Genomic DNA, 13,926 nt, shown 5'->3' with positions numbered 1-13,926 from the left:
TTCATTTGAGATGTTATAGATGATGATGATGATGATAGCTCCCCTTATTCCAGCTCATGGTGAAATAAGACTCACAAGCTCAACGAGGGGAGACGGTTATATACTGCTATATAAAACATTGCTCAACAAAATTGCTTTTTCAGTTACTTAAAAGACTGAAAGCTTAAATACACAGTATTCACATTATTGCATATATTATTCTATATTTTGCCTACTGTTTTTTTTTTTTTATAACTTTTTACTGTTTACATATGTATTATTATATTGTTGCATGATGCCTATCGTTTCTCATAAGCTGCTGTAACACTGCAAATTTCTCCGTTGTGAGACTAGAAATATTTTATTTGACGTCAGAGTCGCCATTCGCCCTCTGATTGGAGGACGTGTGTTTACGTAGCAACGGTCCGGAAGATGTCGCTCAGCCCAGTCCTAAAAAACTTCCGCCTTAACTTGTAAAGAAAACATAGCAGCTAAAAGGCAATCGACGGCATAACCAACCCATTTAAGAAGTCAGACCAAAGGTAGATACAATTACACATTTGACACGCAAATACCGACTTACAAATATGTCCTTAAGCAGTTTGTTGACGCGTTTTAGCTCATCAGCAAATACAAATCTCTAATTTACTGTAGCTTGTACGTAGCTAAGCTACGCTGTTAACTGCTAGCAGTTCGCTACCATCGATTTGGTCGGCCATAGGCCTCAATTTGGTGTCTTTACGGCTAGATCGCGATAAATTGGTCACTATACCAGGTTAGTTATCGTTTTGACAATTGATCTGTTGCCTTAAATAAAACACCAAACCTCAGTTCACGGCACATCAGCAACTTTGTTAGCTAGCTATGTCTAGTTAGCCGACTAGCTAGCTGTTAACCTGGGGCTGACTGTATCCAGCTTGCTAGTCAATTTAGCCTGCCAGGTAGCCAGCCATCGCGTCAGACACTGTGGCTCATAAACAATATTACTGTATATGTTATTGGACTGGTCATAAATGACAGTAGTAGCTAGTAGTCCAGAAAGCCAGCCGAATACCCAGATGCTTACCATTTAACTAGTTAACGTTAGCTAAGAACTAAAAACTGAGTTGCACTGCCATGCCTTTGTCAGTAATGTTTTCTTGCTCTTTAAACTAGACTCTTATAAATATTTATATAAATACTTATACATATAAAACAATTAAATAGAAAGACGTCTTGCTTTTAATGACTGCTCCTTGTTTAATATTTACATTACTACACATTTTAAGTTGCTGTTTGGTCACATTGGCCTTGCTGTCACCGGCCAGGTAACCCATAACTGTGCCACTCCCCTCCTCTATGTTTAAACAAGTTTTCTCTGGTATACGTGCAGTTTAGTGCCCCAAATTATTTTCCAAAAACTGAGTGTCCCAAATGATGAGGGTCTTATTTGAGACAGGTTAGGGTAGCACAGGTGTTTTAGCACGTTCATAATTAATTAAGGAGAATTTGGGACACTAAACTGCACGTATACCGTCTTCTCTTCCTGCTCGTGGGTAAGCTATTTAGTAGAGCTTATTATACTATCTTAAAAATACAGTATTGGTTGGTATAAAAATTGGTATTAGGGGTGTAACGATACATTGATCTAGATCGATATATCGATTCAATCATCAAGGATCCAATATCGATACAAATGAAAATATCCATACATATGTCATCTTTAAGATGCGCCTTTTATTTTGAGATTCCCACTTTATATGTATTCTCTTTATTAAAAAGAGTAGCTTTTTTAATGTATATGTCTGGAAGAGCTTAGTAATGAAATTGTCAAATCATATTGTAGTTGCTTCTTGTAAATATCTATATATGTAACTGATTGTGTTAAATAAGCTTATGTATCGTCTCATATCAGTCGCAGGCCCCTTAATTTAACCAAATTAAAATTGTATCGTGACGGACTTTGTGATATCAGTAAATATTGTAATGTTGTCCAAAGAATCAATATAATATCGTGATAAAATGTGTGATTCATTTACACCCCTAATGAGTTGAGTTTTGGCAAGTTTACATTTTAACTGTAACATATTCTGCTCAGTACAAAACCAGTTCTGATGCCTAAACTCATCTAAAAATGGTGCTTTCCCAAATTTAAAATCTGTATACCTCACTGCGTGGAACTCATTGGAATCATTGTTTAGTAAGGCAACATGAGGATGTGACTGAATGAATAGCTGAAGCACTGAATTGTATAATGACATTGACTGCAGAATAAACTGTATTTGATGTGGATCGGTCATATCATAGCCAGCACCTGATCCACTTCATCAAGTTAGGATCAGTGCCTGATCAATAGAGGTGGGACAGTGTTTCCTTTAGGATTTTTTTTTTTTTTTAGAAGTGGGGGCAGGTCTGTCCGAATAGGCTTTCCAACAAGCAGGATCATTTAAAAGGCAACCTACAGTACATTGTGTGTCTGACCTATTTCTGATACCGTGGCGGCAGGAATTTTGGCGTGGCAGGCCTCCATTTCCAAATCAACATAGAGGAAACACTGTGGGAATTATGATACGATATCATCACAATACTTATGTCACGATACAATATTATTGCGATTTTAAATATTATTGCAATTGCAATTTATTACCTTTTTTCCAACTTCAAATTTTTCCCAATTTCAAATGATGTCCCCAAACGCAAACTTTGTCAACTTCTGTTTTCTCTAAAAAGATGAATTTCTCTGTTTGTTCATCTTACTTCAATTTTATTGCTGCAAAATGGGATTGTCAAGCAGACAACCTGTCCAACACATATATAGTAAAAGATCGATACTTAGCGTCTGTGTATCGATACAGTATTGCCCCGGAAAATAATCGCGATGCTATGCTGTATCGATTTATTCCCCCCCCCCCACCCCTACTGATCAAGTGGATCAGATCAATACACTCACACTAACAACCAAATAAGAAGGAACCTTATTAAAATATACTCTCCTATTTAAAAACTTGAAGTCTTGACATATAGATAAAAAAATCTATTAAGGACATGGTCAAACCAAACTTAATCAGCACCCTGCTGTATCTTTCAATTTCTTTTCTCCAGGCTCTTGTCACCCTGGAGCTTGTGCGGTTTTCAGAGTGTGTGTGAGTGGGTGAGTGTATGTGTGAGTGTGAGTGTGTGTGAGCTGCAGTTTCCTCTTCACCTTTTCACCAAGAGCTGCTCCTCCCTGGAGGATGACAATGGAGGAGATGAAGAATGAAGCGGAGACAAACTCCATGGTATCCATGACGCTGTACGCCGTAATGTACCCAGTTTTCAACGAGGTAAAACATCTAATGCTGACAGCAGCCATCTTTTTAAATTATACTATTTAAAAAATGATGTACAAATATACAGAGTTATTATTATAGTTGAGTAGATTGCTAAAAATATATATTTTTGTGACAACTAGACTATAATGCTGAAACACACACTGTATGATGTAAAGTGGTATTTCTACATTATTTCCTCAAAGGATAGGGATACGAATGCAGAACTGCAAAATAAAAAATAAAAAAACACTAGTGCCTGTTTAGACAGAGCAGTTAGGTTCAACATGGCACACACAGCTGCGTTTGAAACCCCTGCAAGTTGTAGTTAGTTGCTAGGTGACACAGTAACGTCCCCAACATATCCAGAGTTGGCTGCGATAATGTGTGTTTTCTCTTTTTGTTTCTTTCATTAGCTGGAGAGGATCAACCTATCAGCAGCTCAGACTCAGTCTTTAAACTAGACTCTTATAAATATATTAAAACAATTAAATAGAAAGACGTCTTGCTTTTAATGACTGCTCCTTGTTTAATATTTACATTACTACACATTTTAAGTTGCTGTTTGGTCACATTGGCCTTGCTGTCACCGGCCAGGTAACCCATAACTGTGCCACTCCCCTCCTCTATGTTTAAACAAGTCTTCTCTGGTATACGTGCAGTTTAGTGCCCCAAATTATTTTCCAAAAACTGAGTGTCCCAAATGATGAGGGTCTTATTTGAGACAGGTTAGGGTAGCACAGGTGGTTTAGCACGTTCATAATTAATTAAGGAGAATTTGGGACACTAAACTGCACGTATACCGTCTTCTCTTCCTGCTCGTGGGTAAGCTATTTAGTAGAGCTTATTATATTATCTTAAAAATACAGTATTGGTTGGTATAAAATTTGGTATTAGGGGTGTAGCGATACATCGATCTGGATCGATATATATCGATTCAATCATCAAGGATCCAATATCGATACAAAAGAAAATATCCATACATATGTCATCTTTAAGATGCGCCTTTATTTTGAGATTCCCACTTTATATGTATTCTCTTTATTAAAAAGAGTAGCTTTTTTTAATGTATATGTCTGGAAGAGCTTAGTAATGAAATTTTGTGACAACTAGACTATAATGCTGAAACACACACTGTATGATGTAAAGTGGTATTTCTACATTATTTCCTCAAAGGATAGGGATACGATTGCAGAACTGCAAAATAAAAAAATAAAAAAAAGTGATGCACATTTCTACAAATACTAGTGCCTGTTTAGATCCAGAGTTGGCTGCGATAATGTGTGTTTTCTCTTTTTGTTTATTTCATTAGCTGGAGAGGATCAACCTATCAGCAGCTCAGACGCTCAGAGCAGCTTTCATAAAGGTAGGACTATGCATGGATCAGATGACCTGAAACATAAAAGCACAATTTTATCACTTCTTTTTATTACTCTTCAAAACTGTAATACTACCTTTAGTTAAATCTAGGCTGCGTCCCAGTTTCCCTTTTGTGGTCCTTCAAAAAACACAGTCTACATTGTATCTCATGCTCTTCCCAATATTCTGCCAAAGATTCAGTTCCTTATTCGAGGACACTGACAGGAACATGTATACACATTGGCTGTCACTGTGGTCCAAACTGCAATTTCCCATTTTCAGAATGACCTAACAACAAGGCCACTCCAGATGTTGCCCAATGCCAATTTCAGTTCATGGAAATGAATCGAAACATTCTCACATAGTGCTGCGACACATGAAGTAAAACGACCCCAGCAAACAATAGCTGCGTTCTTCCTGTGTAATGTTGAAGTAATCAGTGTTTGCAGTTTAGTTGTGCTGCTACATTCAAAGAAAACTGCAGTTTGTTCTTTTGCAACCTTTAATCAACCTCCAGTGAGAAATTCTGTTGCCATCACATCACTTCCTTGTTTGTCTATGCCACTTGAATGCAGTGATGAAGTAGTAATTACAGAGAGGGCATGTATGGACTCAATAAGTGTGGACATTGTCCTTTCTCTTGAAGAGTTAAATGGGGCGTATGTACATTTCACTGCAACTCAAGCATTCAATGGCATTTTAAATGGATAATGAAGCACTTTAAAATGTTACCTTAGCCTTACCTTTGTTATTAGTAATGAAGTGGATATTAGGTTCAGTTTATGTGGTGTTCGTTGTGATCAAGCACCTCCATTTACATGGATATTCATATGAGTTATGTTGATGATGCATCCCATCAATATAACATCAAAGGTGCTGATATTCAGTGTTGTGATAGCCGATCATAGTCATCAGATGAGACTTTCTTAATGTCTTGATCCTCTTTTTTTATTTTTATTCATACACTGCTGTGATTGCACTGGAATAATAGAAGCCCAGTGGCCATAGGCTACCTCTGTGCTCCTGCTGCTGAGCAGCAGTGTCCACCACGAGCACAGATGAAATATTGATGAAGAAGAAGCAGCTTTGTCGTTATACAAACCAAAGGGAGACGTGATCGCCTTTCAGCTGTTTTACTATGACATTTGTGGGTCTTTTGTTCACTTGTCTCACTGATTGGTCTCTCCGCTGCTTCCTGGCTGGTGTAACTCGAGGTTGAATTATTCAGGAGGAGAGCCTTTGTGCTTTCGCCTGAACTGCTCACAGCTGACATCGGCCATTCAATAAAGTTCTAGCTTTGTTCTCCGCAGCTCCAAGCCTCTTCTTGCTTTTGTTGGAGAACACAAACTTTGCTATACCTTATTTTCCTCTCATGTATGAATTGCTTGCTTCACTTACTCACCTTGCTTGCCTAATTGTCTTTTGTCAGGCGGAGAGGGAGAACCCTGGCCTGACTCAGGACATCATAATGAAGATCTTGGAGAAGAAGAACGTCCAAATCAACTTCACCGAATCCCTACTGCGCATGGCAGCGGATGATGTGGAAGGTGAGCATATGAGAAAAAGAGCCATTGTGGTACAAATCCAGGTTTGTAGATGATGCAGCTGTATGCCTCTCCTCTCTCCAGTCGTTCTGTTCTATCCTGACTTCAGCAGCTTGTTGGCTTTGTGTATCTGCCCGTTCATATAAATCATCGAGTCTCTGGGAATGTGCTGAACACCCCTTTTTCCTGCAGAGTTCATGATTGACCGGCCTGAGCAGGAGTTCCAGGACCTAAATGAGAAGGCCAGAGCTCTGAAACACATCCTCAGCAAAATCCCTGATGAGATCAATGACAGAGTACGCTTCCTACAGACTATCAAGTGAGAGCGCACACACACACACACACACACACACACACACACACACACACACTGGTTTGTGGCACTATCTTTGTGGGGACCCGTCATTGACATAATGCATTTCCCTAGCACCTTACCCTAACCTTAACCATCACAACTAAATGCCTAACCTTAACCCTTACCGGCAATTTCCACTGGATGCGGAACGTCTGCGGAACGTCTCCGGAACGTCGACAGAGTCATTAGGTTTCCATTAAAGTCAACGTGTGTATTTCCACTGACTGCAGAACGTCTGCGTCCCTACTCCGTCCCAGTTCCGTCATTCCGCAGCCCTCCAGAGCAGATACGCAGAGCTTCTATTTTTGACGGACGACGGAGAGCTCCGCAGCAATTCAGCACAATTCAGATTGTGCGGGACAGGAAGTCGAGCACAGAAACAAAATAAAACATCCGATTACTTTTCAAAATAAAATACACCGTGCTCACGGCAGGTCATATTTCCCTGCACTACACCTTGAAAACACAGCACAGAGTTGTTTCCCCTCTACTCCTCTGGATGGAAACAAACTGTTGTTGGTTTTGTGGTTCTGTTTATAGAAACTACATCCTGTTATATCGCGCGAACATATGTGAATTTGCGAGATCTCATGGTCGGCTGGCCGCAGCCGTTACGCAACAAATCCGGACCTGGTGGGTTTTGACGGATGGCGGAGCACGCAGCCGTTCCGCAGCAGAGTCGGTCCGCAGACGTTCTGCATCCTGTGGAAATCCAGGGTTACCCTCACCCTAACCATAACCTAATTCTATCCCTAATCCTAAAACCAAGTCTTAACCCTCAAACAGCCCTTTAAACTTTTTGGGGTCCAGCATTTTGGCACGAATATAGTTAAACAAGTCACGTGATAAGTGAAATCTGACTCCTGCTACTCTGCTGCTGCACGGAGCAGACACTTTTCAGTTTATAATTGTAGCGTCCAAGTAAATATTGTTTGACAGGCTTAGTATTTTACAAATTAGTTTTTTTATTTGATGAACATGGGCGCTGATACGCAAAAATGAACAAAATGGGTTTTTTCTTTTCTTGTCTTTTTTTTTTTTTTTTTAAAGCAAAAAGACAGTGGGGTGTGGGCAAGTAATGTAATTGGTGTATGCCTGAACACCGAGTAACACCGGTAACACCGAGTATCACGGCAAGCCTAGTGAGGATAGTACAAATAACACCGTGATGTCCTTATTACAGTGTTCCTGTCTGTTACATCACTCACACTGAGTGTTACACCTCTTGGTTGAATTTGTGTTGTGAAATCACTCACTTGTGTTGCTGTTGGTTTCCTACAGAGACATAGCCAGCGCCATAAAAGAGCTCCTGGACACAGTCAACAATGTCATTAAGAAATATCAGTACCAGAATCGCAGAGTGAGTAACGCAGACACAAACACAGACCTGTGCACGTTTCTCACTTTTTCCATGTGAGAAATGACGTATGATGTCTCTGTGTCTTATTTTCCTGTCTGTTAAGGCTCTGGAGCACCAGAAAAAGGAGTTTGTGAAATACTCCAAAAGTTTCAGCGACACCCTCAAAACATACTTCAAAGACGGAAAGTAAGTGTAACCATAACACCCTAACGTTTCTTTGAAGGAGTATGTTGATGTTGCTGTTGGATGCTTCGAAAGGTTGTTGGTTTATTAATGCTGAACGTGTTTCATCAGTTACTTGATTGTGATGACTATTCTTATTAAAAACCCACAAGTTATTTTTAAAGGAACAGTTTGACATTTTGGGAGTCTGGTCGTCTCAGCTGGTTGCCTGGCAACCTCACAGTGACAACAAGACGGTTATCGGTGTTTTAAGCCCCCAAGGCACTAGGATTAGGCAATGGTTAGGGTTAGGTGCCTTGAAGTCAACGGTCGCAGCACCGCCTGGAAGGAGACGTTGGCGGCTTAAAACACCATTGAGATTTTTTTTGTTGTTGTTCCATTTATTAAACAAATGTGATAGAACGCATAATAAGCAATAATAGAGGGGCTGGTAGGCGGATATTGTTACCTCTCGACACAGACAAGCTAGCTGTTTCCCCTGTTTCCAGTCTTTGTGCTGAGCTAAGCTAACCTGCTAGGGGTGGTAGCTTCATATTTAGTAAACAAACATTAAGAGAGTGGTATCAATCTTTTCATCTCACTTTTCTCCCTAGCAAAGCAAATGTGCTAATTTCCCAAAAAGATATATATATATATATATATATATATATATATATATATATATATATGTTGCTAAGTAGCCAATAAACTGACAACTGTTGTTAGTGTACAGTATAAAGGTCGTCTGGACATTGTTTGTTTTAAATCATTTAACCCCTCATGATTATCTACATTGTAACCTTCCCCATTGTCGTCTATATGGTTTAATTTCCGGGATTGTTCAGGTGCCGCCTGATGTCCGTCACCTTCCACTTTCTTTGCGTTGGCATTTTAAACTCCGGTGGATTTAGACTATGGTTAACTGCTCCTCCGATCTCTGCAGGATAAATCCAGACAGCTAGCTAGACTATCTGTCCAATCTGAGTTTTCTGTTGCACGACTAAAACAACCTTTGAACGTACACGTTCCACCAAAACAAGTTCCTTCCCGAGGCTATTTTGCAGAGGCAACGTGGCTCCGTATGGTGCTTAGCACCGCCCAAGACGATTTTGATTGGTTTAAAGACCAGACCTTCCTCCACAGCGCTGTGGAGGAAGCTCTGGCAGTGCGAGTCTACCCCCATTGTATCAAGGACCATAAAAGTTTCAGGAGAAGAAAAGACCCTGGCGCAGGAATGTTTTCGGTTACTCAGTTGGTCATTTGTTAACTAAACCGACTGTGTAACTTTGAATGTCCTCCCAGAACCAGCTCGCCCCTTTTCCATTGTGTTTCTCAAGTTGTAACTTTCTGTGTTCCCAGGGCGATAAATGTCTTCATCAGTGCAAACCGGCTCATCCACCAAACCAACCTCATACTGCAGACCTTTAAAACCGTGGCCTAGCCCTCAGAGACCACAGAGCTCCCCCTGTCCTGTGGGGAGCAACTGCTAGGATGGTGGAAGCTTGAAGAGCGCCTGACCCATATATGTAAATTAGAAAGAGTTGATTTTAGGGTTGGGGGTCGATTCCATTGGAGTCGATATTCTAGATTCCAGTTCAAAAGACTGAAAAGTGCCATTTGTTTTTTTTTTCAATGAGGATTTTCCAGTCTTGAAATGGAACTGAATGGGCCCAAAGTCTTGGTTGATTGATTTTATTTGGACAGTTTTAATTTATAACCCTGGTCTTGTTGGGAGTAGGTGAGGCGAGGTGTTTATTAAAGACTAATTGCCATTTTTCTAATATATTCATGTTGATCATTTTACGTTTAGCTTTTCAAATCATGGCTACACATCTCAGACCACATACAGCAGAGGTGTGTCTCCGTCGTCTATACTGGTTTTTTCTTCTCGGCTCCTATTTGTGTCATTTTGCCATGGTCTGTACGCGCAGGATCTAGCTGCGGAGAGAGGAGAGGAAGCAGTTTTGGACATTTAAGAGGCAGACTCAGAATTAGTTTCTCTTTTATTATCAGAAGACAGAAAGCCAAATGACTTCCAGCACCGTGTGTGCTTACCAAGTCCTGTAACATTCCCTCCTCTCAGTGTAATGAAGTGGAGCCAGTCCCTGCTCTTGGGGGATGTAGAGAGATAAATGAAAGTTCTGTATTTAACTGATATCTGGTTGCAAATGTTCAATAAATAGTTTCCAAATGATGATGCTTTTTTAAATGTGTCCGAGTCCAATATGTGTGGGGTGACTTGAGAAATGGGTTAAAAATGTGACACATGTGGGGGGCGGGGGGGGGATCGTTTATCCAAATGGTTGGAGGAGTCTGAGGATTTTGAAAAGATCTTCAGAACAGTGTTAAATGTTGTTAAATAACCTGGGATTTTCAAAGGTTGCCAGGTATTTTTCAGAAAATCCCATGCTGTGTGCTACATCTAGCTCTGTGGCTAGATGTATAGATGTAATGGAAACACTAGAGAGACCCAAACTGATTACTTTATGTGCACAGTTTTCCTGAGACTGGTATATATTACATGAGCAAGAAAGCAGGAGAAAGTTTGCTCTACCTGGAAGACTTCTCTGCTTCTTTTTCTGCTTTATGGGACATGCACAATACAAATAATCCTCATCCTCTATTAGGACCAACAACTGAGAAGACAAAATCACACAGAATAACCTAAAAAAAAAACCAACCTTGTAAAATATGTCAGCATTTTAACAAAGCTTGAGCAGTCTTTATCGAGTTTCATTTTGTAAATAATGCCTGTTATCTTTAATCAGGGGTGTGATTCTTCCGGATAAATCCGGAAATCCGGCTTTTCCGACCTGAAAATGAAGCTCTCGTAAATCATGCAAATCCAATTTTTTTTTGGGGGGGGGAGGGGGTCTTGGTAAAAATAATGACCGGTCACTGCTGTCAACGTTTTTTGTGCCTCTGACTCATGTCTTCATATTATTCCGCAAGTGGTCCATTAATTTGTCACAATGTAACTTCATTCAAAGCAGAGCGCCACCAAAGAGCCTGCAATCGTTGCGGAAGGTTATTTGAATAAGAATTTTGGACGTGTGGGGGAGAACTATCTTCTTAGCTGAAGCCGACAACGGGACAGTATTTTTATTGTATGTTGGCAATGCAAGCTAGGTGGAACGAGGGAGAGAATACCATTACAGTATAGTATTGAATAATTGGAGCCCAGACGCAATTTTCTAAATTTCTGATCCTCTGAATAAAAACAGAATATTGGAAAAACAGTTTAAAGATCCAATTTTTTAATTTGTCAAGGCAAATGAAAAATTGGATATTTGAACCCATTTTTCTGTTTTTCCAAATGTCCGTTTGTGCTTAGAAAATTGAACGGATAAGCGTTACACTGACCACAGCAGCACAGAGTCTAGAGTTGATAAGTGAGGGGGGTAGAAAGGTGTTGAGAGACGAACACCTAACATGCTTATAAAAAAAGTTACCATGAAGCCCTGTTCATGCTAATGAAACAACTGGACTTTAGGGTCAAGTGTTGTTGTATCCGGCCCATGTCCCAGATGTGAAAGCCCCCTTACTGGACTACTGAATATAATAATATTCCATTATATTTTGTATTTTGAATTATTACCTGCCACTATAATTTTGTGATTTCCTTGCAATAAATATTGACATTTTTACCATAAATTGGTGCCTAAAAATGTATCAAAATGCAGGAATTGAAGTCTTTTACCCTCAAAATTTCCTGTGGGAGGACCCCAGTCCCCCTCCCCCCCCTGCTTTGTCTGTTCCCGCAAAGACAAATTCTTAGCAAGGAATCGCAGCGTCATGGGTGCGGTGTATATTTTCCTGCTTTTTTATCCGTCGCCGGCAGATGCTTCCTTACACCAGTTAATTTCCTTGATACTGCTCTTGTCAGCTGAAAGGCTGTTTCCTCGTTCATCAGGGCACTGGGACAAAAACATTTCCAGCGTTGCCTGGAAACAACATAGCCGCAAACATGAAACTCCAAAGGGACCGAAAGGCTCCAGAATAGCTCTGTTTGTTTCATGCTCAAGGCAGAAGAATGGTTTTTGCTGTTATGGTATGGTATTTGATCGTTAATGCTAATTCATTAATGGTCTTAAATGTAACTGTGTGTATGTGTGTGTATATATATATATATATATATATATATATATATATATATATATATATATAACAATGCACATATGTTACAAACTTGTTCTATTTGTAAAGTCTAGCTATATAGCTGTGCAATAAATGGAGTAAAAGTACATCCAGTACATTTCCTTCTGAATTGTAGATAAACAGAGGTATAAAGTGGCATTTCATGGTAATACTCAAGCAAAGTCCAAGTACTTAATTGCTGTACTTGAGTGAATTACATTCCACCCCCATTTCAAATTTCTGCGACAGAAATTAAACATTAAGCCGTCTGATGATAGAAGCCTGGTCTTGCAAAACCAGTCGACCAAAGGATACATCTGTATAAAGCTCCCACTAATGTTTGAAGTAGGGCAGGTATTGATTCGGAACAATAAAAATAATTTACTTAAGCCGGAAACATGAGCGGTTTATTGTTTAACAATGTGCCAGCAATAAATAAACCATTTAAAAAACAACAGTTACATTATTTTTAAAAATACTAAAATGTTAAAAAAGGAAACAAATACATGAAAAAAATTGAAATATGCCCTGAGGTCATTATACGTAACTTGGCTGCAAACATAGTTGTCTACACGAACATTTCTTTCTGTAAACCTACCCAGCCTATATTTACTTTCATGATTCTTCTTGACCTGACAAAACCACAGTCACTCTATTTTTAGGTACACCATATGTAGTAGTGGTCAGTGGTTAAATTGGGTCGGGGCTCTCCGGGGCTCAGCCCTGGCACATAAGCCTGCTCGTGATATGAATTATTGAAACACGTAGCCTATTAGGCGGCGGCCTAGCCTACTACTCAAATGTATAATTAAACTCGTTAAAATGTACATTTTGGTGAGAGATTATAGAGTTTGGAATCTGGGGGATACTCCCGGACCCCCCTAGGGAGAGCTCCCCCACATAACAAATCCCAATTTAACCACTACTAGTGGTAGTTAATAATATAAACAGTAGAGTTGAGCCGGATACTCGGCTGAAACGAGTATCCGGTACGGATAAAGCACTTTTGCTGAGTACGAGTATTATACGAGTAATACGAGTCAATATCTGTGCTCGGATTGAATAAAAATCCTCATTGGGTAGCTGACTGTGTCTGCGTTCTGTGATAGGATAGTCGTCACAGCGCCCCTCCCCTACACACATACAGATTTATTGTGTTGCTGTGTCTTGCACTGCTCACTCACACAGAACACTGAGAACAGCTCTCTCTCTCTCTCTCTCTGTCTCTCGCTCTCTCTCTGTCTCTCTAGTAAAAAAAAAAAAAGAATCACACTGATCATAAAAAAATTAAAAGTAAAAAAAAAAATACTCAACAAAACTGTTGAGTATGAAAACTCTTGTTCATTACATTTTACTTCATAATTGCAACCGCATGTGTTGTATTCATTGTTGCAAAACTTGTTCTGTATATAGTTTGTTTGTTATCGTGATCCAAACCATTGATCTGAAGCCCAATGCTGATGCTGTCATGTAAATAGTTTTCTAATCAGCAATAAATATAACAATTTCTGATCAACCCATATCAATTGCATGCTTAAAATAACATACCAGTTGGTTAAAGCCCCGCCCATTTCAAGACAACCCGACCCACTTCCGGTTAAAATCCCATACACTTCCGGGTTAGGCCCCGCCCAGTTATAGTACAGATACTGATACAGATAATTCATATGGTTAACAGATACAGATACAGATAATGCTGTACTCGCTCATCCCTAATAAATAGTGCACAGAATGTAGGAATCG

The 13,926-nt window shown here is 39.7% G+C and overlaps 1 protein-coding gene across 2 annotated transcripts; it reads left to right on the top strand.

Annotated features, from left to right (window-relative positions):
- The first annotated feature begins 367 nt into the window (after positions 1–367).
- Positions 368–10,255, top strand: LOC116057359 (programmed cell death protein 10). Of its 2 annotated transcripts, none has more exons than XM_035994466.1 (8): positions 368–520; positions 3,058–3,281; positions 4,579–4,632; positions 6,055–6,172; positions 6,362–6,488; positions 7,806–7,884; positions 7,988–8,070; positions 9,406–10,255. In XM_035994466.1, exons 2-8 carry the CDS (start codon positions 3,192–3,194, stop codon positions 9,485–9,487), a joined length of 633 nt encoding a protein of 210 aa, XP_035850359.1. In that variant the 5' UTR covers positions 368–520; positions 3,058–3,191; the 3' UTR covers positions 9,488–10,255. The 2 variants fall into 2 exon arrangements, with proteins under 2 accessions (XP_035850359.1, XP_031165634.1); XM_031309774.2 differs by having other exon boundaries at positions 368–521; positions 3,061–3,281.
- Positions 10,256–13,926: the final 3,671 nt, after the last annotated feature.

The sequence above is a fragment of the Sander lucioperca genome, chromosome 18 (assembly GCF_008315115.2).
Source record: "Sander lucioperca isolate FBNREF2018 chromosome 18, SLUC_FBN_1.2, whole genome shotgun sequence".
Taxonomy (NCBI): Eukaryota; Metazoa; Chordata; class Actinopteri; order Perciformes; family Percidae; genus Sander; species Sander lucioperca.
The sequence above is the reverse complement of the archived record's forward strand: the minus strand, read 5'-3'. Positions and strand labels throughout refer to the sequence as shown.